Source organism: Sorex araneus, chromosome 4, assembly GCF_027595985.1.
Source record: "Sorex araneus isolate mSorAra2 chromosome 4, mSorAra2.pri, whole genome shotgun sequence".
NCBI lineage: Eukaryota > Metazoa > Chordata > Mammalia > Eulipotyphla > Soricidae > Sorex > Sorex araneus.
The window spans coordinates 80,387,377-80,414,975 of record NC_073305.1 but is presented as its reverse complement, the minus strand read 5'-3'; the positions used below and the strand labels follow the sequence as shown (position 1 = coordinate 80,414,975).

The 27,599-nt window shown below is 45.2% G+C and overlaps 1 protein-coding gene across 2 annotated transcripts in view; it reads left to right on the top strand.

Moving 5' to 3' along the window:
* CLIC5 (chloride intracellular channel 5) overlaps positions 1-26,293 on the top strand; it is a 167,623-nt gene extending 141,330 nt beyond the window's left edge. For both annotated transcript variants that reach the window (XM_004605947.2, XM_055136185.1), the window contains exons 5-6: positions 16,697-16,881; positions 23,966-26,293. In XM_004605947.2, the coding sequence (XP_004606004.1) occupies positions 16,697-16,881; positions 23,966-24,133 (353 nt within the window). In that variant the 3' untranslated portion in view covers positions 24,134-26,293. The remainder of the gene's footprint in view (positions 1-16,696; positions 16,882-23,965) is intronic.
* Positions 26,294-27,599: the final 1,306 nt, after the last annotated feature.

Sequence of the window (27,599 nt, the reverse complement as noted above, 5' to 3'; positions counted from 1 at the left end):
ACTGTTTCCATATCCTGGCCATTGTTCTCAAGTGCTGTCATGAACATAAGTGTACATCCATAGTTTTTAATTAATGTTTTTAGTGTTTGGGGAGTAGATACCAAGATGTGGACTCACTGGATTGTATGGCAAGGCCTGTTCTCCCAGTAGGTGGTTTTCTGAGCCCTAACATCCTGTGTCCTCCTGGAGGCAATGAGCCCCTGTTGGAGAGAAAGCAAATTGAGGTCAACACAACATCCAGATGTCCCTGGCATGGCTGTCTACTTTCATAGCCCGTGTCCACTCAGTCCTGGCTCTCCTGCCTAAAAGCATACCGTACCTACATCTTAGATCAGCGGGTGACAAAAACTTTATTCTCTACAAGGTCAGCTAGCAAGTATCTTGCTATTGAAGGTTGAATAGGCTCCTGCAATTTCTCGCTGTGCCATTGGAACTAAAAAGCAGTCCCAGAGCTGGGCGAGAGCTCAGAGGACATGCTTTACATCAGAGTCCCATCAACCCCAGCACCGCATGCTGTGACCCTGACACACCCACAAAACAAAAGCAGCCGCAGACAATTCATAAACTAGAGAATGTTGCTGTTTTCCAATTAAATTCCCTTTACAGATACTGAATTTGAATTTCACGTCATTTCATATGTCACAAAGTATTTTTTAAAGACTTATTCTTAACTCTCTAAAAATGTTAAAAAAGAAATAATCTTGGTCTAAATGGCAGGGAAAAAAATAGGATTTGTCCATGGAGCATCATTATCTAATCTCATTCAGGCTGTAAGAACCAGTTCCCTTAATCTCCGTCTACCATCTACCTATGGTGGTTTCTTTTGCTGGCGGGAGGTTCGGGGGGAGGTCATATTGGGACCACATCTGATGGTGCTCAGGGCTTATTTCTGGTTCTTTGCTCGGGATCATTCCTGGTGGTGCTCAGGATACTAGATGTGTTGTCATGGATTTGAGCCATACCCAGTGAGCCATGGGTCAAGTGCATGCAAGAAAAACATCCTTCCCCTCTTCTAGCTCTCTGGTCCCTAATACAGAGATTTTTTAATACCCTTTCTCACATTGTCTTGTGAATGACATGCATCAATTAATTCAATACCTTAGAGCCATCCCTGGCATAGTAGGCACCAGTATGTGATATTTGTTATTGTTAATGCTGTAGCTTTATTTTCACAAACCTCCCATGTCCATCATTGAACGCAGCAGCCAAGCTTTCTGCGTGATGAAGGCATGTGCTGCCCTCTTCTGGCAGATGAAGGCAATCTCCACTAGAGACTGGTCAGCGTATTTTATCCCGAGGGTGTGTGTGGATTTGCAAGCAGCTTCCACGGGCAAACACAGGGAATTGCTTTTGCCCAAACTTTGCCTGGCAGTTCCAGCAGGTACCAGGTTTCCTTCAGGGGATGGGAAAACACCTCTGAAATGCCCCTCACATCCATAGATGTGACAAGCTCCTCGCAAGGTTTCTCACGTCCTTTCTTCTCTCCCTTTCATCTAAAATTTTCCTGCTAGGCACATCCCCTGACCTGTAACAGAAAAGGGCTTGAAAGCGCTCACAACACCCTGGGAGAGCCCAGAAAAAGCCCTTAAGTTAGTAAAGACCCTGGACCTGATGTCGCTGGGTCCCAGGAGTGGCTCATGTGAAGTAGAGAGGAGAAAGACCGTCACTTTCTCCTGATCCGCCTCTGCCACCCAGGACTCAGGGTTACTGGGTTCTTACCTCGCCTCACAGAAAAGAATTTCAGGAGTAGACAAGCAGTGAAGTAAAACATTTTATTTGAAGGTATTTGAAGGGGAGGAGGGAGAGGAAGTGGGAGAGTAGAGAGTAGCGTGCTCAGTAGAAAACCCGGGCTTCTCCAAGGGCAGAGAGAGCCCCTACACATACCCCAGCATTAGATGTGAAAGCATAAAAGTACACATCTCAAGAGGGGAGATGCGGGTGACACACGTGCTTGGGCACCACATGTGCTCGGCCACGTGGGCGCAAGCAGCACATGGGCTTGGGCAGCATATATGCGCACCCTTTCCTGGTCCAAGGTGGCTTTTATAGGGTTTTCCCAACTTGCCCCACGTGGGGCTTCTACCGAGGTAAAAGTCCATTGCTAAGGGGCTTGTCAAAGTGTAGGGTTGGGAGTAGTGATGGTCTCCTTTTGTTTCTGCTGGAGCTTTTCTGGAAGGGGGATCCAGCCTTCTCTGAGACTGTTGCTGGCCAGGTGTCTTATCAGACCCTAGTTCCTGTCTTCTGTAAGGTTAGCTTTTACAACTTCAGGGATATTACTTCCCGGGGAATTTACTGCTATTGTCTTGGGAGGGGCCTTCCCTACCTGCCTGCCTGCCTGTACCCGACCTTCCTCCTAAGAATCCAGCAAGCCCGCTGCTGTGGGGTTGGAGGGGCTCAGAAGGTGTGGACTTCACTCAGAAGGTGAAGTGGAGCGTGCCCCAGGTATGGTCAGTGGGGGCTAAAAGAAACAGTGACGTTATTCCAGGTTGCGTCCATCACAAAGAGCCTGATTCCTTCCCCTCTTCCTCACTCCTGTGCTTTCCCACTCCCCCCACCCCCCGCCCTTTCACGCAGTGCTTGGGGTCCATAGCAAAGCTTCCTCTAGAACTCAGCTCAGGGAGAGGCCTGTCTTCTCACCTCTCCTGCAGCTTGGATTGAGTACTGAGGTAAAAGATGAGGTCCTGTGCCATAAACAGGAAGAAAGCCAGTGATGTCCCCCTCTCTCTCCCCCACACAGACATCTCTGGAGCCGGCAGCGGCAGCGGGTGGAGTGTGGCATCTCACTTTGGGAGAGGATATCTGTGTCTCCCTCCCCCCTCCTGTATAGGACAGGCTCCTGAAGAAGGAACCAGGCAGTTATCACAAGGGAAGCTCCTTAGGTGGTCCTGGACCACCCTTGTGGTGAGAATAAAGAGGTGACTGTCTTGTCACTTCCTCAGAAAACAGAGCCCCTTGGTTCCTTTGAAGAAAGTAAACCAGCTCTGGTCATAAAGGGACCCTTCAGGCCTCCTGGCCTGGCAGCCTCTCTATGCAAATAGCCACATGGGAGTATTTTGTTTGTTTGTTTGTGGGGTTCAAGTTTTCCCTTTGATTCTCATTCTTCTTCAAAGAAAAACAACCCTTTAGGGGAGAGCCACCTCAGAGACCTGGCAGGGCCTACAGGGATGCAGGAGGGAGGGTCCTGCCCCAAGAGCAGGAGATGAGGGGAAGGGGCCAATGTTCCCTTCTGGTGCCTCCCAGAAGTTGCCCACAGGATTCTTCCAGAGGATCTTTGATTTGGTTCATTATTGAGACGGATGCTGGCAATTTATAATGTAACCAATTTAGTTCCTGAAATGAATCCTTGAGGCATTCAGTTGGTGGTGTGAAAGGGGCAGACACGGGGGTAGGGGGGGAAAGGAAGGTCCTGCATGGGTGGGCGCATTCCTTAGTGGAAGGAGTCCTGTTAGCAGCGGTGTGGGCGCCCCGGTCGAGCGGAGACCACCAACACCATTCCATGTGATGGCATTTCCCGCCCGTCTGACCAGAACGAGGTCTGCCCTGGCTGGGACTTAGATCAAGGGCTGGGGAATAAAGGAACAATAAATGATTAATTTGAGCACAAGTTAAATGCTCTTTTACCTCTAGCTACCTACCTCACCCTGTGCCACTAATGTCTTGTCTTTTTTATATTTTTTGCTTTTTGGGGGCAGACCCGGTGATGCACAGGGGTTACTCCTGGCTCATGTACTCAGGAATTACTCCTGGCAATGCTGGGGGGGCGGCATATGGGATGCTGGGAATTGAACCCAGGTCAGTCTCGTGCAAGGCAAACGACCTACCCACTGTAGGGGCTCCAGCCCCTAATGTCTTGTCTTTGTGGTGGCTGGTAGCTTTACGTGCAGATACATGTCCATATGCTCTCGTGCATGTATCTCTCTCTCTCACCTCTACCCTCACACACACATTTCTCTCACATACACATCTCTTACACATGTATAAGTATATATGACATATAAGTGTATATGTGTGATACGTGCATGCTATTTATTCACAGCCATACAAGTTATGTGTGCTCTGATATCCTAAGTACTGACATTAAACAGACTTGTGTTGATTAACATGAAAAATTAAGAAATGTATTGGAATGCACATTTGAATACTTGTGTGTGTGTGGGTGGGTGGGATCTCATTAAAGGACACATATTGGTGTGGTAGGTCCTGGCAGAGGCCCCAAGTCTCCTGGTGATGCAGGAAGGTGTATTGGAAAGTGGAGTTGTATGCCTGGTTGACTGGAGACACGTGCTATGTGTGTGTCTCATTCACCAATATTCTTTCCGAAGCCCAGCTTAGCATCTGACACAGAGCAGGTGCCCAATAAACACTTATTTCTAAAAGAACAAACCAGATCCCAAACACTTCAGGATGCATCTGCTCTGTCTGCTCATGTGCCTGAGAGCTGATGTCAGAGCCTTACCCCGACATTTACTCCAAACTACTTCCTGTTCCAACCTTCACTTTCAGCCTGTGTCACCTTGTGGGCGGGACTTTCAATCTCTTGATGATCTTTGCAACTTCCTCATCTTCACTGAAAGTTTAGCTAGAGTCCATGACTAGATCTAACTCTCAACTGAGAATATGTAATGCTTCGACTATTTCTGTGATGTTAAATCAGGTTTCTTGATGAGAAAGCAAAAATAATGGCATCCAGAGCTAGTTGATAAGAGACAAGAGAATCACATTTTATGGTCCTTGGTTTGGCTTTTCTTCAACCCCCACTGAACAGTTCATCCTTTCAAACAATATTCATTCAGTACCAGACACCAAGTAAGGTGCTACAATAATAATGTAACAATGACAAAGAGGCCATATCTGAGTGAGTTGGCAAAGGTAGTGTTTGATTGCATATAACAGAAGTCTGATTACAGAGTCTAAAGCAAATATTTATATCCCTTTACTTAGCAAAAAACAAGGTAGGATTTTACTACCTCTGGGGCCCTATTCTAATGAAATACTCTTTAAAAAATGTTTAATTCTTAATAAGAATTTGCTTTTCTCACACAAGGAGAAATATAGGGACTAAAGTCCAAGTGGGTTATAGTTACCTAAAGAGTCTCTGGGGCCAGTTCATTGATGGGTCTTTTCTTCCTTTCATCTCCCATGAGACTCTCATTCTCATGACGCAAAACAGATGTTCCATTTCAGGCAATTGATCAGGGTTCCAGGCCATGCCAGCTATCTGTCTGTTCATTTTCTGAAACCTATCCGTAAATTTCCACCTATCTCTCTTAAGGCAGACTTGATTATTTGGCCCCCTCCACCTGAAAGGTTGACCTGGCACATTGCATCTCTGAAAAAAAAAGAAAAAAGTTGGGCTACCACAAGTAGCTAAGAAAAGACAGGTGAATTCTTGCCCACAATTCATTTTCAATGAATACAACTTATGGGCACTTAAAAATAATAGTAAAAATACTTGAGATAGGTGTACTGCCAAGGACACATTATTCTACTGTGGAGTTCAGTGGAACTGAGTCAGCACTTGTCCTTCTCCTTAGGGAACAGAAGTAGAAAGTCACGTACCTGATCTGCTGCACGCTTACTGAAAGGCTAATGCTTACACAGCGGGTAGGGCGTTTGCCTTGCACACGGTCGACCCGGGTTTGAGTTCTCTTTCCCTCTCAGAGAGCCCAGCAAGCTACAAGAGTATCCTGCCAGGATGGCAGAGCCTGACAAGCTACCCATGGCATATTCAATATACCAAAAACAGTAACAGCATGTCTCAAAATGGAGACGTTACTGGTGTCCGCTTGAGCAAATCAATGAACAACTGGATGACAGTGCTACAGCTCTACTGAAAGGTAAAACTGACGTAGCAAAAGCTCCACAACAGGAATATCCCATGGAAAACATCTCCCCCATGAACTATAATTCATGTCGGGGCAAGTGAAGGCTCAGAGAGCCACTACCAGCAGTGGGGGCTGGAATGATGTAGCTTATTAAGGAAATTACACAAAGCCACCCCCAATCCCTTCTTAATTTGTCTCTAGGGTTGCCTTGGTGCACAGGGTCTACAAGGAAGGCTGATTGTGGTAGGACAGGGTGAGGGAGATAGAGACAGAATAAAAGACACAACAGAATAGGTCTAGAAAGGGTCTTGTGATTCATCCAGAGTGCCTTCCTCAGATGGATATTTCCTTGCTTCTCTCCAAGCACATAGGCTGCACCCCATACTTGCACAGAATAGCTGCTCACTGCGTGCAGTGCTCCTCTGAAGCCCTATGGACGGACATGCCTCATGACTACCCACTACAGTATGCTAGGCTCTGACATACACTTTTCAGATGAGTAAACTGAGGCACAAGAGTTTAAATTGCTCTCTGTGTCTGGCCAGATTCTCAATGGAAACAGCTGGCTGGTGCATCGTTGACTTAGTATAACCTATGACTGAACATCCATGGAGGACTAAGAAAGCCTGTGAGTTTAATATTTTAATTTAAATTTTATTTTATTTTTATTTGTTGATTTATTTTTTAAAGGTAGTTAATTTTTTTAATAAGGTTTACTTAAACTTGGCATTCTAGAGTATTAGGGTTGATTTTTATTTATTTATTTTTATTTCTGGGTCACACCCAGTGATGCTCAGGGGTTACTCCTGGCTCTGCACTCATGAGACACTTGGGGGACCATATGGGATGCTGGGGATCGAACCCAGGTTGACCGCGTGCAAGGCAAATGCCCTACCCGCTGTGCTATTGCTCCAGCCCCTTAATTTAAATTTTAAATAAAGGTATGGTTCAGGGGCCACACCTGACAGGGCTCAAGGGCTTGCTCCTGGCTCCGTGCTCTGGTTTCACTCCTGGCAGGGCTTGGGAACCATCTGTGGTGCTGAGGATCGATACCATACCCCAGAGGTCATGTCCAAGGCAAGGACCTTAAGGACCTTCCTCACTGTCTTATCTCTTCACCCCCTGTATTTTATTTTATTATTTTTAATAGAGGTAATATCTGGCAGTGCTTAGGAGGCCATGAGGTTCCAGGGATCAGACTCGGGGCCTGTCACACAGTAGACACACACTCTGTCACTGGAGCTACTTCCCCAGCCAGTGCTGAAGCTTTCCTGGGTCATTCAGGAGACTGTGATCCGTGAGTCCTCAGGCCAGGCTGACGCAGGATGGGGGCGTGTTACATACCTCCAGAGACTCAAGAATCCCAGCTTCTTGGTTTGGGTTCTGACTCAGCAGCCCACCCTATATGGGGGCACCAACCCTGGCTCACCACGAGTGCTCAGGAGATGAGGGTTTAGCCAGTGAAAAAAACGGGCAACTGGAGAAGAAGTTCTAGAATAATCCCAGAATGACTCAAGCCAGTAATTGTTTAAGTTTGGAATTGTGGTGGTAGGGTGGCAGATTTTAAATTTGTTAATGGCTGTTAAATAAAAGATGTGGCCAAGCAAGACAAAGTGTGGTCAGATCACTTGGGTCTGAGTGTCTGGCGTGGAAAGGAAGTGTCGAGACAGAAAATCTCTTAGCTCTGAAGGCTGGAACAAATGGGGGAGAAAGGGAGAGTCACCCTTGGCCAGTTCGTTCCATGTGCTCGAACATCAGCACTACACCTAATCTATGGGCTGATGCTTAAAAATAACCTGTTAGAATGTAGCCATAAAAAACTCACCGTTTTAAGCCCGACTCGGTCTGCTACATAAACTACCACCAGCATTAATAGCTTCAGTCAGCATTTATGTCGTTCTTTCTATTAGCACAATGGGTTTTACAACCATTTATGAGTTTCTGGAAAGCCTAATAGAAAACACACAGAGCCAGGTGCCGCGTGTTCTCAAGAAAAGGCCAGAAGGGGGCACCCCTGCCCCGTCACTGGCGCGGGCTTGGCCTCCTAATGGAAAATAGTCCCCCACCTCTCAGCCTGCTAGCTTGCAACCTCGCTGGTGGCTCTCTACAGCTTCTTCCTGGGCTGGCCCCACAGAGTCAGTAGCTCTAGTCTATATCTCTGTCTCTCCCTCCCTTTATCCCCCCGAACCCTTCCTGTTGATAAGTAAGTATTTGGGGCATTTACATGGCACGATATATACACAAAAAGAAAATATTAATTCGAAAACCAAGAAAGCGATACTTTCTTTTCAAACGAGCAGTACCTTTGTGGAGACTTGCAATATTATCTGAATCTGAAATTGTCTATATAACTATTCGTGTCTTCCTTGCGCGCCTACAAACAAAAATCTTACAGAAAATCTGCTGAAATTGTGCAGAATTCTTTACCATATGGGTGTTCTTAATGTAGCCAGGTCATTGCCCGAGTCTTGACTTTTATTAAAAATTAATGATGATCAAAGTGGTTATTTGTTGTTGGGAACAGTACTTCTGAGTACAAGACAAATAAATATAAGGCCAGTTTGTGGAGCTGCATAAGAAAATAATGAAGATTTTGGTGGTGGTGGTGGTGGTGGAGGGTATTGGGCTTGGGGGCCACACATAATGCCCATTATTGGCTTACTCCGGCCTCTGTGCTCAAGAATCCCTCTTGGAAATGCTTAAGTGGGCCATGTGTGGTGCTGGGGAGCAAACCAGGGTTGGTTGCCTGCAAGGGAAGCACCTTATAGCCCTTATACTATCTCTCCAGGAGATGATATTTTTTTCCCCATAGCACAGCAGATAGGGTGTCTGCCTTGCACGCAGCCTACCTGGGTTCGATTCCTCCATCCCTCTTGGAGAGCCCGGCAAGTTACTGAGAGTATCTCGCCCGCATGCCAGAGCCTGGCAAGCTACCCATGGTGTATTAGATATGCCAAAAATAGTAACAACAAGTCTCACAATGGAGATGTTACTGGTGCCCAATCAAGCAAATTGATGAACAACAGGATGACAGTGACAGTGACAGTGACAGAACTATCCCTGATAGGGCTTGGGGAAGAAATGACAAATAGGATCTGTCTCTTCCTCAATGCAAAATGACTAAATCTCTTGGTAATAGAAGGCTAATAGGTTATGGGAAATAGAGAGGAAGTCATAGGATCCAAATCAGGTCCTACTTACATGCCCCGATCCGAATCTTCCTTCAAGAGCAGGCTTTCCTGACCATTTTCTGAGAAGAACCACAGGAGTGTGACATTTAATCCTCCATCGGTTTGAGGCTGATACTCTTGCCCAGATCAGCTGACCCTACATGAGGGAACAGTGGGGTATCTGTTGAAGCAGGATAACCCAGTTGTTTGTCTTTTGTACCATTCCTGTTATGAACAGTGCCTAGAAACCAAGGGCAGGGATGGGCTTCCCACATGGGAACCCCTGGGCTTTTCACAGTCAGAGTCCATCTGACAACATCTGCCTCTCTGGCAGTGAGGCCAAGTCTGCTGCTCTTGATCTCATGCCAAAATTGAATATGAATTCTCCAAGGTCACAGACCAAGAAAATTTTGACATACCCAGGTAGCTTGGAGAGAACAATGCAAACCCAAACAGCTGGTTTCAGGTGGCTTGGGATGTGTCAGGGGCTGGGGGATCAAAGAGTGAGCTTCCTCCCCTGAGCCCTCCTGCATTCTCCTCGTATGGTTTTCCTTGCAGCCCCCAGAAAATTCTGGATGTTCAGATCAGCTTCACTGCGGTACCCAAATGCTGTTGTAAGATCATATCTATTTTTTCTTTTTTCTTTTTGCTTTTTGGGTCACGCCCGGCGATGCACAGGGGTTACTCCTGGCTTTGCACTCAGGAATTATTCCTGGCAGTGCTCAGGGGATCATATGGGAATCGAACTTGGGTCGGCTGCATGCAAGGCAAATGCCCTACCCTCTGTACTATAGCTCCCGTCCCTTAAGATCATATCTTGTTCTCTAATCTTCAACTCAGTTTCCAGCCCTTCCATCCTCTCACAAATATACATTTCACAGTCATAGGAATGATCATAGCACCTCTCATTAGGTCCCATGGTGGGCCAAACTTTGTCTTCAGGGAAACTGTGAACAACCAGTTCAGTGGCAAAATTCACACCCACATTTCTTGAATGCTAGAGCAGATGTAGGACTCTGTTGTTGTGTGTGTGTTTATCACACATCCTCTCAGGTATCAGATTCTGGATGCCCTGACACACATACATGTGCCACCCAAATTCTTTCTGTCCTTTTACTACAATGTCATCTTAATATAGCTAGGGAACCCGGACTTGGCACAGGAGGGTCCACCAAGCCTGCCTGAGAGGAATCTTCATTCACCTTCTACCACCATCCTGCCATGTCCAGCTCCATGCAGCTTTAGTCTCTGTGAATATTGAAGAGAGTATTTCGAAGGGCTGCAGGGATCACCCTTACCTGCTATGTGCTCCAGAAGGTCACCGTAGATCAGTGCAGCTCCCAGTGCCCACTTACTTCATAGTGTAAACTCTGTGTGGTCATACATACTCATGCGACCCAACTCTTACTGGCCTAGTGCTCTTTCTCTCTTTAAGGAGATTTGCAAGAGAGAAAAGTGATATGATTGAGTCCCCCAAACCTGGTGATGAACATAGATAGGTCTCTAGTGAGGCTACCAGTAGAAGGTTCTGTCCCTTTCTTGGTGTTACCAGTGTCATGAACTGAAATGTCTTAAAAATTCCTAGGTTTTCCCCTTAGGTTCTAAATACCATTAGGAGTAAACTTTGAGCACAGAGACAGGAGTAGCTACTAGCAGGACTGGGTGCAACCCCAACCCTCCCTTCCAAAAAATTTGTTTTCCAGAAAATTCAAGCCATTCATTGAAGAATAGAAACGTATTATCAAATTATCAGAAAAAGTCGCTGTTATGAAGTTAAGGCCTGAGATCTGGTGTCCTGCGAGCCCACATTCATGTCAGATCAAGCAGATATTTCCTCTTAGAAAGAAAGCATCAGGCTCCTGGACCCCCAAAGAGCAGCAAGACCTTGGCTCACAGAGATGGCCTGGCAGAGAGAAAAAAGTTGACATTTTGGAATCTAATCCCCTGTATTAAAATACTGATTCCCCCCCCCCCTAATTCATATAGGAGGCCTGTAGCACTGTAGCACTGTCATCCTGTTGTTCATCAATTTGCTCGAGCGGGCACCAGTAGCATCTCCAGTGTGAGACTTGCTGTTACTGTTTTTAGCATATCGAATACTCCATGGGTAGCTTGCCAGGCTCTGCCATGTGGGCGGGATGCCACCCCATCCCATTGTTACTCAGTGAAGAGTAGAGAGAAGGAGGTGCTGAGAAGCCGAGCAATTTTATGCAAAAAGAAATTGAGAATTCTCAATTAGATTATTGCATCAGACTAGGTTATAATCCCTAATGGAATAAATTAAAGTTATTGTCTTCCCAGGGTTTGGGAGCTTGTCAGGAAGACCAAGAGCAGCTAAAAAAAAACCAAAAAACAAAAAAAACCAAAACTAAACTAGGTAATTTGTACCTCCATCCCAGGAGTGCTGGGAACAGTTGGCTTGCTTGCAGGTGTCTCTAGGCTAAATCCTAGATGCAACCTCTTAATGAACTTCTTAAATCTAAACCTCTTAAATGAAGCTAAACAGTCCTTTCCATCACAATAGGTTTGTTGTGTATTTAAATAGTCAGAGAAAAAACTTCCCCAGTTCCCTTGAGATACCCAGTCAATGTACTTCTTGCTGGTGCCCTAGAGCAGGATAAATGTAAAGAAAGATCTTAGCCAGGCTGAGGTGCTGACTCCTTCCTGGGGGAGAAGTGAACAAAACCCCTCTCCCCCACCTGCCCCAGTCTGTTACAGAGGACTGGAGGCGTACCCCTGATTCTTATTTCTGCAAGTTCCCATGCCAGAGAAAAACTACAGGTCCTAAGAGGCAAACTGAGCACGGCAACAAGAGCTCATAGAGTTTCCCCAGTCCTTTCGGAGACCAGATCTGACATGGGCCTGTTCCAGGTGAAGTTTGACCTGCTAGGAGCCTGCTGGCTTTTTGTTGAGGAGTCCCCTGTGCCCCGAGAGGGCCTGCATGCCAGGGTGAGCCAGGCTCACAAGGGCTTGTTGCAGGCTGAACTGAATCCTTGGCTCCCTAGACCCCGTTCAGCCCCCATGGCCTAGTAAGAGGGTATTATTTTCTTAGCTCAAATTGCTGTTTCCAAGTCATTATTTCTCTACAACGAGAAAACAATATTCGGTCTTATGTAATATCAACCTCAATGAATCTGGAAGTGATCACGAAATGGGTGGATTTTTTTTTCCCTCCTAAAAGAGGAGAAAAATAAATTTGAGATTGTTTGCATATGGCTGAGAATATTTATGAACTATTCCCCTTGTTTCCTCATCACATATTTTACCCACTGCATTTGTGTGTGGTACAGAATAAATCTTTATGGGAAGGACTGAAGGAAAGGAGAAAGCATTAAAGAAACAGATATCTGTCATATACCTGGGTCCTTAGCAAGGCTGTGTTTGGGGGGCTCCTGACCTCAGGCCTGTTTTCTAAGACCCAAGACTTACCCTTTTACTGCTGCTTTTTAGAAGGAATCCGTGAAGGAATGTACATCTTCTCGACACTTTGGTTTCTTACACACACACCCCCTCCCCCACACTTGCACCAGAGCGGAAAGTTCAATGCCTAGAGTTTTAGGATCCAGGTACTATCAACCACAAGAGATTATTCAGTTCTATGGAGACCAGATTGAGGCCGGGCCTGAGGAATGAGTTGGCAAGAAGGAGGGGAAAGACTGGCAGAGACTGTATTGGTGCTGGCATTAGTTTTTGGAGAATGGGCAGTGGTATGGAATATCCACTTCAACGTGTGCTGCATGTTTTATCCTCTGTCCAGGTTTCTCAATGCTGTTGGCCCCTTAGAAAGATCTGGAGGGAGTGCAGAGGACTGGGCTATGGCAGTCCTGATTTAATGTAATGTGGCTGTGCATTAAATCATTAAACAATTAATTTATTCCTCTGGAGACTCATCTCAGACATGGAGTCTTTCAGGGTTTCCCATTCCCTGCTGAACCCTGAATTTTTTTTTTTTTTGCTTTTTGGGTCACACCCAGCGATGCTCAGGGGTTACTCCTGGCTTTGCACTCAGGAATCACTCCTGGCAGTGCTTGGGGGACCATATGGGATGCCGGGGATCGAACCCGGGTCGGCCGAGTGCAAGGCAAACGCCCTACCCGCTGTGCTATCGCTCCGGCCCCTGAACCCTGAATTTTTGAGGGTTTTTTTCAAGTAGTGCTCAGAAGGTCTGGGGGTCCCTCCAAGCCATTCTTAGCCAACTGGATCTGCTGTTAAATGAAGGCTCCCATGAAGGAGTCCGAAGATACAGGGCAGTTGGGGCTCCACAATGCTGGGGATCACTTCAGCAATCCAGGGGGGTCTTCCAGAACTACACCTTGTGGTTGTTGGGACCGTGTGGTGCTGTAGATTAAACTGGAGTCAATGGCATACAACGTATGTGTGTGATCCTTTGTACTATCGCTCCTGGATTTTTGAGGAATGTATACTGACCAGAGGTGTCAGAGGAGAAGCAGCCATGTGTGGAAGACTGTGGTGGGGAAAACTGTCTCCAGTTGTTGACTTGGAATGTACCACCCCCCGACCCCTGCAAACCAGAGGATGCAGTTTTTTCTGCAGCATTTAAGTTTATTCTTATAAGGGCCTCCTAAGGGTTAGGGATTTTCAGTCCAATCATTGACATGAGAAGATTAAAGTGTGTGGAAGTTAAGGAACTTGCCCCAGTTCATATCTACTAAAGGCCAGAATCAGGGATGTTTCCAGAATTTGTTGGGTCTGAAGCCAATATAATAAATACAAACAAAGCAATTTTAAAAATCCAGCTTAAGGTCTTGGAAGAAGCCCAATAATGGGAATTAAGGGACCTTGAAGCTTAAACTTCAGCAGTGTGGCAGTAAATTCACCCTGACAGGGCCAAAATGTAAACATGAAGTGTCAGGGGATGCATCACCCCTTCCCTGCTACCTCATCTCTTCTGCCCTCCACCATCATTAACCCACACCCTCCCATGGCTAATTGCAAAGACAAGTGATGAAACCAACACACAGAGGATGTCTTCAGGACATGCCAACACCCGAATTATGGTTGGAACTTCGTCAGTATGTCACAGCTGAAACATCGGAGACAACCAGACCCATCATCAAATTCTATTGTTTCATCTCAAGGGATCGTGGGGGAGATAGCTGAAGTTGATCCAGACTTCATTCAGAAGTTCCTGCCCACAAAAAGCTTCACTTGCTGTTCTAGGTTACCTTAGGAAGTGACATGAGAGTTCTCAGAGACGAGTACCAACTTGTTTATGTCATGAACACCAACTTGGCTAGAGAACCAAATTGGTCTCCTTGGTTCTCTAAGTGGCATTTAGAATTAGTGCCATTTGCTTCAGTGTCATTTCCCATCATCTGTCTCTTTCCCTCAGAAGATATGAGTTGGCCATACTCCAATGGGTACTCCATTCTATTTTTTTTTCTTTCTCCACTATAATCAGGATTTTGTCCTCCATAACTGAGAGGGGTGGAGGGATCTGAGGAAGTAAACAAACCCAGTATAAATAACAGACAGTTTGGTGGGGACTTGGAGGGAGCATAATAGGTATTGTTGCGTATCCACCCTTTGCTATTGCTGTTGACTGAGCTTGCACTCCCATCCCAGTCTAGACAATTGCTAAGGGGAATACGAGCATTTTCCCAGCTCTGCTTATTCTGTTCTCCCAAACTGGAAACACAAAGCAGATGATGAAGGGCATGTTCAAATGCTGCACCAGGGAGAAGGAAGTATTGAGAAACTGTTCATCCTCTAGCCTGTTTTCAAACATTCCAGAAAGTGTTCAATTGATTTATCGTGGGCTGGAGTCATTTCATTGTCTCAAACAAAAGGCCTTCTCACGGGGCTGGAGAGATAGCACAGCGGGTAGGGCGTTTGCCTTGCACGCGGCCGACCCGGGTTCAAATCCCAGCATCCCATATGGTCCCCTGAGCACCGCCAGGGGTAATTCCTGAGTGCAGAGCCAGGAGTGACCCCTGTGCATAGCCAGGTGTGACCCAAAAAAAAAAAAAAAAAAAAAAAAAAAAAAAAAAAAAAAAAAAGGCCTTCTCTGAAGAGACAAACTAAATTTATGTGAGGAGGAGCTGCTAAGAGGAGGCACATTTGGGAAAATCTGAACAGGGTATATAGTCTTCTGATCTTTTCTTTCTGAAATAAGGTGTCTGGCTTTTATCTGCTAAAATTAACATTAGGATAGATGCCTCCATCCTCTGTGTCACTAAGCCTCAGTCTGGAGAAAGCAGCTGGAGGGGTTGATGACCCTGATGACACAGGTACAGTGACCAACTTATCCGCCTCCATTCTGTCCTCCCAATTCCAGGGGAACGCTCCTGGCTCAGTGTTCTAAGCTGCGTAGGCTGTGAGAATCTAGGGATACACTGATTGTGACTTCTAGAAGTTTTTACTTTGAAGTATTTTGTCTGGATCTTGTATCTACTGAAATCATTTGATAGCTAGATAATCATTTAGGTGATGGTGAGGGTGAGGGGTGACAAGATGTAAATGTTTCCTGACACCTTTTCATCCTTTTGGTATATGTTCCTGGGACTGTGCATGACAGCCATGGCTGCAGCTGTAGTTGGACCTTCCTTGTCAAGCCCAATGGCAGGTTCATTGATCCTTCCATTTTGGGTAACACTTGAGTTTTAGAGCAACCATCTATCACTGTCACTGTCACTGTCATCCCGTTGCTCATCAATTTGCTCGAGTGGGCACCAGCAACATCTCCATTGTGAGACTTGTTTGTTACTGTTTTGGGCATGTTGAATACAGCATGGGTAGCTTGCCAGGCTCTGCCGTGTGGGTGAGATACTCTCAGTAGCTTGCCGGCTTTTCCAAGAGGGGCGGAGGAATCGAACCCAGGTTGGCCTCGTGCAAGGCAAACATCCTACCACTGTACTATGGCAACCATCTCAATTCAGATATTCCTCCCTTATCCCCATTGGCTCTCATGGGGCAGCACCCACGATCCCTTCCCAATGTCATGTGCTACTAGAGGCTGGTCTCCTTTCCTTTTTATTTTGGGCAAACTGTAGTTACTACCACTACAAACCATGGTGCCTATCTCTTTCCTGGGACCTTTATTTATTTATTTATTTATTTATTTATTTATTTATTTATTTATGTATTCATTTATTCATTTATCTATCTATTTATTTATTTATTCATTTGTGAGGGAGCCACACCCAGTAGTGCTCAGGGCTTATTCCTGGTTCTTTTTTCAGAAATCACTCCTGGCAGGAAAGGGGATGTGGGGATTCAGCTGCATGCAAGGCAGGTACCCTTCTTGCTGTACTAGAGGAAAGGTCCCTCACCTGGCACCTTTAAACTCTTCCAGATACTACTAATTTTTTTGCACAAAATTATGATATAGATTGATTGAGGAATATTGGAAAGCTATCGATAAAGCAAGGTAACAAAATGAAGATATATTATGATTGCACTTCCTGCGGGTCAGTGATATGATTTTGCTATATATCTACATGGCTATACTTCTAGCTTTTTCCAAAAACAGGATTAATGAGTGTTGTTCAGTTGAGGTTTGCTTTTTCAGGCCACTGAATACACTCCTTCTGCACTGTTTTGCATCCCTGGACCTGGTTTTCTGTAACGTGAGGGGAGCTGGAAGTGTGGCCAGAGTGACAAACTATTTTTTGAAGCTCCAGTGGCAATATTCAGTTGCAAGAAGGTTGACTAAGGACATATTTGCTTGTTCCCTCCTAGCCCTTGAGAAAAGCCTGACCAAGGTGCTGCAGAAACTAAATGACTACCTGAATACCCCTCTGCCAGAGGAGATTGATGCCAGCATTTGTGATGATGACAGCAAGCCATCCCGACGCAAGTTTCTGGATGGAGATGAGTTGACCCTGGCTGACTGTAATCTGTTGCCCAAACTCCATGTGGTCAAGGTAAGAATGGTGGAGAAGTTTTTACCCACCGTGCTCTTCAGCTCCATCCCCATCTTAGGCTCAGGGAAACAAGGAATCAGAACAGTGTCACCTGCTGGTCACATTTCAGGACTCTGAAATCACAATCACATGAAAAAGAATCTAAAATCAGCCATGCGTGCTGACTGCATGGCTTCTCTGAGCATCAGTCAGTTTCACCTATAAAATAAATATATATTTATGAAATTTAAGTTGTTGGTAGAGTAAATATGGTACTATAGCATAGGTATATGGAATATGTGGTAGACCATATAGAGTTATAAGTGCTATTAGTGGAACATATAGAGTTAAATGCAATCATATCACTGCTTTTTATTGCCTCTTTCTCAAAGGTGTTTACTGGACACTCCCTCACATATCTATTAAATACCTCCCTCTTCTACATGCAACTTCTTTCTGTGCACAGACCCACCTTCTAATCCTTATAACAACTCCCCACAGCAGACACCCATCATCTCCCCCATGTCCTAGTAAAACAGACAGAGGCATTTGAAATGTCATCTGAAATGATATCCTGTTCTCCCTGCACTTGTTAGAGCATCTTCCATCTGCAGCATGATCCTTTTCTAGATGGTTCTTGGGATTTGAGAGTTGGAAAGAGGGGAATCCCATGGTCATCTCATACAATCTCTCAGCACAAACCAGCCCACTTCCTGTTGTGAATGTACCAGGCTTCTCTGCAGCTGTGAGTGACATTTCTGATGATGAGGAGTCCTTTGGTCATCCTACCACTTTGAATGACTCTCAGTAGTGAAATATACCTCTTCATCCTAAGCTCAAACATGTCTCCCTGCTGCTCCTTGGTCTCTGGAGAAACATAGAGAAGGGCACGTTCTTTCATCTGTTTTGAGGACAACAGTTGACTCATCCAACATTCTCGAAACCCACACTCTCATATCCTTTCCTGACCCTCACCAGCCTAGGGAAGAATATGGCATATTTTCTTCTAACAATACTCTGACCTGTACTCACATCTCATGGTTTTATCCACACAAGCTCTGTGAGGGTAGGGCAAGTATGTGGTGGGCACATGTGGTAGGCCCTTTATAATTACTCATTGATTGGTCATTTAATTGTATCATTTATAGTTTTGTGATACCCAGTTCTTCTCCAAGAAGATTCAATTGGATTATTTGTTATATGATTCTGCCTTATTTAATCATTTGTCTGGTTATAACCAAAAGTTGCCTGTTTGTTACAGTGGAAGACTGGAAATGCAGGCTTCCCTCAATCAGAGCATACACTAGTTTAGCTGAGAGTACATGAAGGGGACACTGGTGCCACCATGGTGGAGACTGTTTGTTAGGACTACAGGACTAAGCAAACTGACCTATGGATTTAAAGATACTCTGAGATCAGAACCAAGGAAATGGTCACTCTGAGGTCCAGTCAAACAATTTTTTTTAAGTAATCATTTTAATACCTCTACTTCAACACCATCACCAACATCTTCTGTTTTTTTTTTTCTTGAGCCAGATGGTACCATAAGAGACCAAATAATTCTGGTCTAGACAGAGTGATATGATGGAGAGATCCTACGTGGTTCACATTCTGTGCTGTCCACCAATTAGAAGTGTGAGCTGAGCAGATCATCCCATCTTTGTAGTTCATTTTTCTGATGTCTTGTGGAAGAATATGTAGAGCTTAAGAGATAGTATAGGGGGTTAAGCTGTTTATCTTCCCTGCTGCTGATCTGAGTTCTATTCCCAGCACTGTATATAATCCCCTGAGCACAAAGTCAAGAGTAAATCCTGAGAGCCACTGGGTGTGATCCAAATCCCTTCCCCTAAGAAAGAAGAGTCATGTATTCTGCTCCTTCTCACCTCCTTTCCTTCTCCTTCTCTTGTACTCAAACATGTGCTGGCAAGTCAGTTAGTCAAGGATCTCTCATTGAATGAGATAAACACACACCACTTAGGTCTTGCACCTTGTCCTACAAATGATTTCTATGTCTTCTTTCTGTCCAGAAGGACTGGGTGTATAGACCACTCTGTCCCTAGAGAAAGTTCAATGAGTTGCTGACCTGGAGAAGCTGGAGGTCAAAGAGCATATGGGCTGCAAAGGGGATCAACTTGGGCCTCACCCCCTGTCTCCTTGGATTTCTGCTGATCTGGCTTATCAGATCCCAGAGGCCTGGCAAACCTCTGAAGTGCAGAAAGAGTGAATGGGGAGCCAATTCAGCCCTCCAGTTTGTCTTCTGGTGCCAAAAGTTAATGTGAGCTATGGTTGCTAACTGTTTTCATATGAAAAAAGCAAATGCAGAACATGAGCATGGACGTTCCTGTGCAGCCTCTCCTTCATGATCTCTCTCACTCCTGCAGGGTTCACTTTCAAGTTCATCTTTGTCTGAGGAAGCTGAGTGGCTTCTGGCCCAGGGGCTCACAGAGACCCTCTTTGAACTTTCACTGGCTGAGTCCCTTCTAGTGCTCATCCCCTTATTTGAGAGACCAGCTCTTGTTTGTTTGTTTTGTTTTGGGGGCCACACCAGTGATGCTCAGGGTTATTATGGCTTTTCACTCAGGGATCACTTTGGCCGTGCTCTGGGGACCATATGGGCTGCCAGGTCAGCCATGTGCAAGGCAAGCACCTTGCCTGATATATGATCTCTCAGGTCCCATGAGGCCAACTTGGGAGCAAGCAACTAGATCCACAATTGTGTAAAGATATAGCTAGGAAAGACCATCAGAGGACTATGTAGCAACTGCCTGGGGACCTGTAACCTATTCAGATCACAAAGAAGCAAACAGGAAGGGAGATCTCAACATAACATATTCATAAATTGTATTTCTGCTATTTTATTAAAGTTTTTCTTGAAGCAAAATAGTATTGCTTAGGAAATATGAGTGGAGTGAGAGAGAGACAAAGAGAGAAAGTAAAGGATGAGAAATTATGTGCCCTAAGTTAGGTTTGTGACTCTAGAAAAGAGTTTCTATTTTTTGTTATTGTGTTGGTTTTGCTTTTGTGGTGCCAGGTACTCAGACATTTTAAGGCACATGTTCTACTGCTAAAACACATCTCTGGTTTTCTGCTACTTAAAGCTCATATGATAACCTTTAAAAAATAAAAACCTTAAAAATAATTTTCAGGAGCTAGAGCTATAGTATAGCAGGTAAGGCATTTGCTTTGTATGTAGCCAAACCAGGTTCAATTCCATCTGGTCCCCTGGGCACCACTAGAAGCAATTCTTGAGTGAAAAGCCAGAAGTAACCCCTAAGCACTGCCAGGTGTGACCCCCAAAAGAAAAAAAATTTTAATAAACAAATAAACAAATTTCATCAGGGTGAGATTGGGTGCTTCTCTGTTGATCACTTTGTAACTGTGTAAAGCATTTTTTTAAATCAATATTTTGACTTTAAGGTGAATATCTATCACCCTGCCTAAAAAATTCCAGTTTCTTCCCTCAGTGGTATGCATGTGCACCTTAGGAAATATGGTCTTTTCCCAGGGGTTCTTATGCAAAACCAAGGGACTTTTGGATGGGCTGGAGCGAGAGCACAGCGGGTAGGGCATTTGCCTTGCACGCGGTTGACCCCGGTTCAATTTCTCTGTCCCTCTCGGAGAGCCATGCAAGCTACTGAGAGTATTAGCCTGCACAGCAGAGCCTGGCAAGCTACCTGTGGCATATTCGATATGCCAAAAACAGTAACAACAAATCTCACAATGGAGATGTTACTGGTGCCTGCTCGAGCAAATCGATGAACAACTTGACGACAGTGACAGTGACAGTGCTACAGTGAATTGAGGGAGGCATATGAGACATGCAAAAAAGGAAGGGAAGTGCTGGTCCTGCCTGCAGGCATGGCAAGTGTCTGAGGAGGGACTTGGGCTCCATATAAAGTGTTTGTTTTCCTGTTTCTTTTTTTTAATGCCACACCAGGATCAGGGGTTACCCCTGACTCTGCACGCAGGAATTACTTCTGGCAGTGCTGGTGGCAGGGTGGGGACCAAGTGCGACACCAAAGATAGAATTGGGGTCAGTCCTGTGCAAGACAAATGCCCTATCCCTGTACTAGCTTTCCAGTCCCCATATCCTGTGGTTCTTAGACACACGGGAGCTGAGTAGAACACTCTGGGTGGCGTCTTTGGCAACCACACCTAACCAGCTCATATTGTAGGGGTAATTTATCATAAATAATTGCTAGACCTAGGAAAAACTTTGTCACCAGGTTCCATTTGCAAGAAGCATAGCTTCCAGAGGGCAGCGGGGCAAAGATGTTTGACACCAACCGGAGAGGGTGGGCACACAGCGGGCGAGACCCAGGAGTTGCCCTGGCTGTGAGTGCACCTCGGAGAGGAACAGGAAGCACATTGGAAGGAACGGTTTTCTCTGCTCCTGCAAGGCTCTCTAGCACTCTCTTGGCAGAGTCAGACAGGGTAGATGACAGACGTGCCTATGTTTGTTTCAACCCCAGGTCTTATAGAACAAGAGTTCTATGGGACCTGACAAGGTTAGCAAAAGACAAGGTTTAGTCTGGAGATCAGCAACAGGAGTTAAATTTCTGGTGCATGTGGGATTATGGATGTGGGGCTCTTTTATCATTTACACAGGACTGAGGGGCAAAGTGAAAAGAACTGTGAATTCATATTCAGGCACTATAGCAAGTATTAGCAATTACCCATTAGGAATTGTCTGGTTAAATTCATTTCCAGTGCAGCCATTTTACTGGTTTATTACTAAAAAACTGCAACATATAAAATTAAGTGATTTCATTGCCTTTGGTATTAAATTCACCTTGTCTGGTGCTAATGTAATTGAGATGGTAAAAATCCTCCTTGAATAGCCAACTTAATCTCTTCATTATTTTCTCATGTATAAAATGAGAATATAGTATCTTCCCTGAGACTATAATGCTCCAATGCAGTCATTTAGAGATTTAAGTCACTCGCCATACCAAGCGCAGAGCACATAGCAAATAGATGTTTGATCTTGTCATTCCTCTTACCAACAGTGTGGCTGAGATTGTTGAGGGTAATGAAATGAAGCAGCTGTGGTTTCGGTCCTTAAACTCTCACCAGCCAAGGAGGAGAGACAAGACACTCAAAGCATAACTATGATTCACACTAGAAGGCAGCTTAGTGTGGTCATGGACAGAGGAGAGTGGAGGGGAAAACACATCCTCCCTGGGAATCCGAGAGACTGAGCTTTTCAAACAGTGGGTCATTGTTCACCCAGCACAGCCTTGGGGAACCCCACACATCACTGACAGAAACCCAAAGTGGAGTCACTTGTGGGTAGGAGAGAAGGGGGAAAGTCTCTGAGTGGGAGGATCTCAGGGACTGTGGTCTGATGTGCTTGCTAAGAAGAAAGTGAGGGGGAGGAGTTGGGAGTCTGTGTGTGAGGAGAGAGGCTGCTCTTGTCTGTCCCCATCCTAGGAGCGAGTGCAAGAGGCGGGACTAGCTAAGGCACAGGTCCCCGTAAGCAGTGAAAGTTAAGATTCACACATTGCCCACCTCTCCGCTTGAGATGTGCACTCCTTATTTTTGAGTGCATTGACCTATTCTGGGGAAATTACACGTGGGCATCTTTGCTTGGGAAACGTATTTGCTTTTTTCTTTTTCTTTTTTTTTTTTTTTACTTTTCCACTCAGGCGAATCCTGTGTTCTCTCTTGAACACTTATCTCTTTTCTTCCCTCTCATTACTTCCCAAATAAACCCATTTTATTTTAGGAAAAAAAAAACTCAGAACTTCCATATGTTGCCAGCAGAGCATTAACCCCAGAGTAGTACCTTTCTGAATGCAAAGCCCTATATGACTGCCTAGATCATGTGACCATGAAGCTGCCCCAGTGAGGAAGACATTATAAAGGAGACCACCCTGCCCTAACCTCGAAAGGAATTAATGCTAGTGGGAAAGATTAGGTCTCAGTGAATTTGTTTTTTTTTTTTTTTGCTTTTTGGGTCACACCCAGCGATGCACAGGGGTTACTCCTGGCTCTGCACTCAGGAATTACCCCTGGCCGTGCTCAGGGGACCATATGGGATGCTGGGATTTGAACCCGGGTCGGGCGCGTGCAAGGCAAACGCCCTACCCGCTGTGCTATCTCTCCAGCCCCCTCAGTGAATTTGAATCATATTGAATTGGAAGATTATTGAAGATGTAGACTGTACCAGACATCCCTCCAAGAAATAGAAACCAACTTATTGCTAATCCAGGCTAGTTCTAATTAGTACCTTTATTCTGGAGATAGTAGGTTGGAGAAGTGAAGGAAATATTCAAGCTCACATATTTCTTAAGTGGTGCAAATCCTGTCTGTTGGAGTCCAGCTGATACTTTTCATCACTATTTAACCACAACTGTTTCTCTCAACACTAGCATCACTTACCAAGTACATAAGCCCCAAATGGTAGACTAGCAAGGGCGGCAGACCAGGGAGAGACTCACAATCACTCTTCACTCCCTTCTCAGCTTATTCTAAGCCTGCCTTCAAGTACCTACCTCTAACTCATTGTTTATGTGTTTTCTTCTTTTTTTTCCACAAATAAAGACACTTTTGTAAAACAAAAAGGGCAAGGGGGGGAAAAGCACCATCTATAGTTCTATCAAGCAGGCATAATAAATGCTAATATACGGGTGTATATAACTCTGATATTCAATATACATTATCTCCAAACATGTTCTGCTTCACATTCAACTGAACCATCTTGAATTTTCCTGCAAAAATGTCATCATATTTGTTTGTCATGATGAATTTATTTGTTCATGTATGCTTGGGCATTTATGCTGTGTGCTATCTTTTGCTATATGTAGTCCTTGATCCTATACATGTAGCAAACATACATGAGTATCCACAAATGTACCTAAAGGGGAATAAAAGTCCCTAGAGCTGAATTAGGGATCAGAGGGTCAATTCCATTTACTGGAAAATACAAAGTAAAAAGGAGGCATACCTGCCTCCATGCACAGCAGGCATTCTCATGCTAGTCTGTGGTAGTGCTGGGCGGGTTCTTCTGCTGAGAGCACACACAGCAGTCATGCCACTAACGACTTCTCAATCGTTGGTTTCATGCCTTCATGCCATCTCTGTCCTGTCATCTCTGTTGTAGATTGTGGCCAAGAAATACCGCAACTATGACTTCCCAGCTGAGATGACAGGCCTGTGGCGGTATCTCAAGAATGCCTATGCCCGAGATGAGTTCACCAACACCTGTGCCGCGGACCACGAGATTGAGTTGGCCTACGCGGATGTCGCCAAGCGTCTCAGCCGACCCTGAGCAAAGCCATCTTGCTCCCTTGCTGCTGCAAAACTCAGCTTCTCCCAAAGGACTCTGGCTTCACTGGCTCCTCTTCTACGCATTGCCTCAAGAAACATTCTTTGTTCATTTGTTTGTTTGTTTTATCCAAATCCAACAACCTCTTGCTGGCTCCATCAGAACTCCAGCCTGCTGCCTTGTACCAACATCAGTCACTTCCAATCTGATTACACAAGAATCTGCAAGCAGAAATTTTAAGGACCAGATGAGCTCTCAATTTTCAGGTCCAGTCTGGGTTCAGTGTATTTGAGGTTCCTCCTGGAAAGTTAACCTATGGAATTGTCACCGCCTTTTCCCGCCAATATCAAAATATCTCCTTAGGTGCATTATAAACACCCACACACTCTTCTCTTGCCCCCTCTTCTCTGCCACTCTTTGCCATGGATGAATGCCATCTTAGTTCTTATTAGAAAGAGACCCACTGCTTCATTAGGGGAGAGAGAGTATGAATGGAGGAGAATGGAACAGTTTGTGGCTTTGGGCATCTGGTAAACACAACTTAGGTCACTGGCTGCTACTCTCTGATGCTCCTGTCCTGACATCAGTACAGAGATGCTGATGACCAGATTGAAGACCACTTTAGATATAGTCTCCATTCACTGCAGCATTATGAATGCTGAGGTACTCTCTGGCTCCTGGCCAGTGCTGACCTCAGTTTTTGTGCCACTCAGGCATGCTGTGTAAAAAGGGAAATTGCAACTTTAGGTTGGGTGACATGTAGCAGAGGAGAAAGGGAGCAATGTTGATGCCAAAAGGCCCACAGGGCCTACCAGCCATAGGGCTTGCTTGCTTAGAACTAGTTGTTTCATGGGAGATTACTTGCCGTGGTCTGAATATGCTTAGCCGTGAGTGAATTTGAAGTTTGTGAGAAAGCTGATGAGAGTGGGGACCTAGGGATACAGGGAGCAGAGGGTGGAGATAAAGGAGTTCTTTATGAGGGTTAAAGTTCCTTGGGAAGTCTTTACAACAGCTCTTTCATGATCCAACTAAGTCTTGGCCTGGTAATTTTATTTAACAACCAACCTGATACCAAAGCCCTCAGAATGGCCAAACATGACTTTCTAATCTTCCAGCTATTCCGCTTCCAGACACAGATTTACTCTCTGGGTGCTCTGTGAGGTTCAGTTGCAACTTTTGATGGGTAATACTACTCTGAGAGGGAGGTGCCATTATGTGTTACCTTAGGAAGAAAGTCGGTAGGCCTTTCTGACTGGGAAACCATGTGGTTTTAACTCAAAGAAAGTATGTACCCATTTGAGTTGATTCTTCTCTCATCTGACTCAACTGCCATTTCATAAAAAGGCAAAAAAATTAGCTAACACTTCTTGGTAGTTCTCTTTAAGTTTCACCTTCTTGAAAGGTTACCTGACTACGAGCAAAGGGAGCTTTGCAAGGGAAACTAAGAATAATGAGCTAATCATCAACTCCCTCTCCGAGTTATGCCCCTAGAGAAAAGTCACCTTCTACGCATGCCCCTTCAACAATCAGCCCTTCTGTGTTTCTGGCTGGTCTGGAGTGAGGCCTCCAAGTGTCAGAAAGCCCCAGAACTTGTCTCATTTCTCAGTGAGGGCTACATGGCACAGGTTCTTTCCAGAGAAACATCAGTGAAGTCTAACACAAAGTCTAACCTTGAATCTGCCTGCCTCCAGGGATCTCGGAATGAAAAAGGGGAGCTGTTGACTGGAACAGAGTGGAGGAAGCAAGAGAGCTCCCTAAGCCCAGTGGGGAAGAGGAAACATCTTGGGAGGACGTTTTATAAGCCACTGCTTGGAGAGACAGAATGAGTTGATTCATTTCCACCTCTCCAGAAGCCTTTCCACAGGCTGCCTGGAAACATGTCCCCAGAGATGTTTATAGAGGAGAAGGGGCTAGGAATCAGTTCCTTTTTGACTGTGGGGAAATGCCCCAAACCAGGCTCCTGGGAGATGAAAGCTTGAATAATCCCAAAGGTCTTTTAATCTGGGTGAAACATTGTATAAAGAAATCATTGCCTGAATTTAGCAGCACAGGTAAAAATGCTCCACACGCAAGAGGCCATTTCCTTTCCTGAGAGAAAAGGACACTAGGCAGTGTTCTTGAGAGAGGCCTGTGAAGTGCAACCCCACAAAAAGGCAAAAACAATATTTTAAGTGGCAGTGGGTGGGTGGGTGTGACTTCAACCCCAGGAGTCAGATAAGAGAAACTTTGAGATCCAGAATTCAGCAATTGGAGAACCCTTAAACAGTCATTGAATACAAACAGCCAAAGCCAAAGCAACGTTGTTTCTGGTTAGTTGAGTCTGTTCTACCAAAGTCATACTATTAAGGCGCTGAGGGTGAGGGTGGGGGCTGTTGTTAATTGTAACCATTTAAACAGAAGGAGAGGAAGTTATGGATGAATCAAATCAGAATGATTATACCCATGTCAGCACTGCCTGCTCTCAGATCAGCGCCAAAGAGAGCTGCCTGACCCCTAACTCTTGAACGGAACACTAAGCAATACTCCATACACTTATTTGGCCACACCATCTCAGATTAGTTTTAGGTTTCCAGGAAATGACTGCCCTTGGCCTTCCCATCCAGTGTTGTTGGGGCCATCGGGGAGCTACAACTTTTCATTAGGAAAAGGCTACGCCAAGAGAGACAATTCCTGGGCCACATTTTTTAGCATTTGTCAAACAAAACAGACACTTCACAAGCAACGATGCCCCTGACCCCCGCCACCCACAGACTGTATCAACCATCTTAAAGTTGTTGCAGCACGGACTAAGTCTGAAGGAGACCCTGAAGAATGTCACCTCCCCAGAATCAGTAAGAACCAAACAGAATTAAAGAGGAAACTGCAGCAAGAGAGCCCTGGAAGAGGCAGTCCCTTCTCCTGCCCTAGAAGTTTTCCATCAAAAGAAAACAGAGTTTGTATCTCAACTGAAATTTGCCTTGAGGCAGCAGCGTTCGGGTTGCACTTCTGTGTCTCACCCCCACTCACCTCTGCTTACCCAGCCTTAGCCCTATTTACCTCTATTTACCCGTACTTACTCCCTACTCGCTTCTGCTCACCAATACTCACCCCTGTGCACCTCACTCCCTGTCCAACAGTCATTTCATTGGTTGAACGAATCAAGATGCTTGAGTCTCCCTACGTGTCACTAAGTTCACTAAGTCCCAAAGGTTGTCTTTCTAATTTGGGGAGAATGACATTCAAAAGAATCTGAAGCACTAAGGTAAGAAGTGACATGAAGAGAAAAATCTGTGCTCATACCCCTTCCTCATTGCACTCAGAGCCTCCAGACTTCTCTGCACTTCTCTCCAGCTTTCAGATCACACTCCTCATACATCACACTCCTCTCCTCCCCCACACCCCCCGAAGGCTCTTTTTCCCAGTTTAGTTTCAGGATACATTGAAGGCAAAATGAGATTCTAATCCAAAGTGTACATAATTTTATTTAATG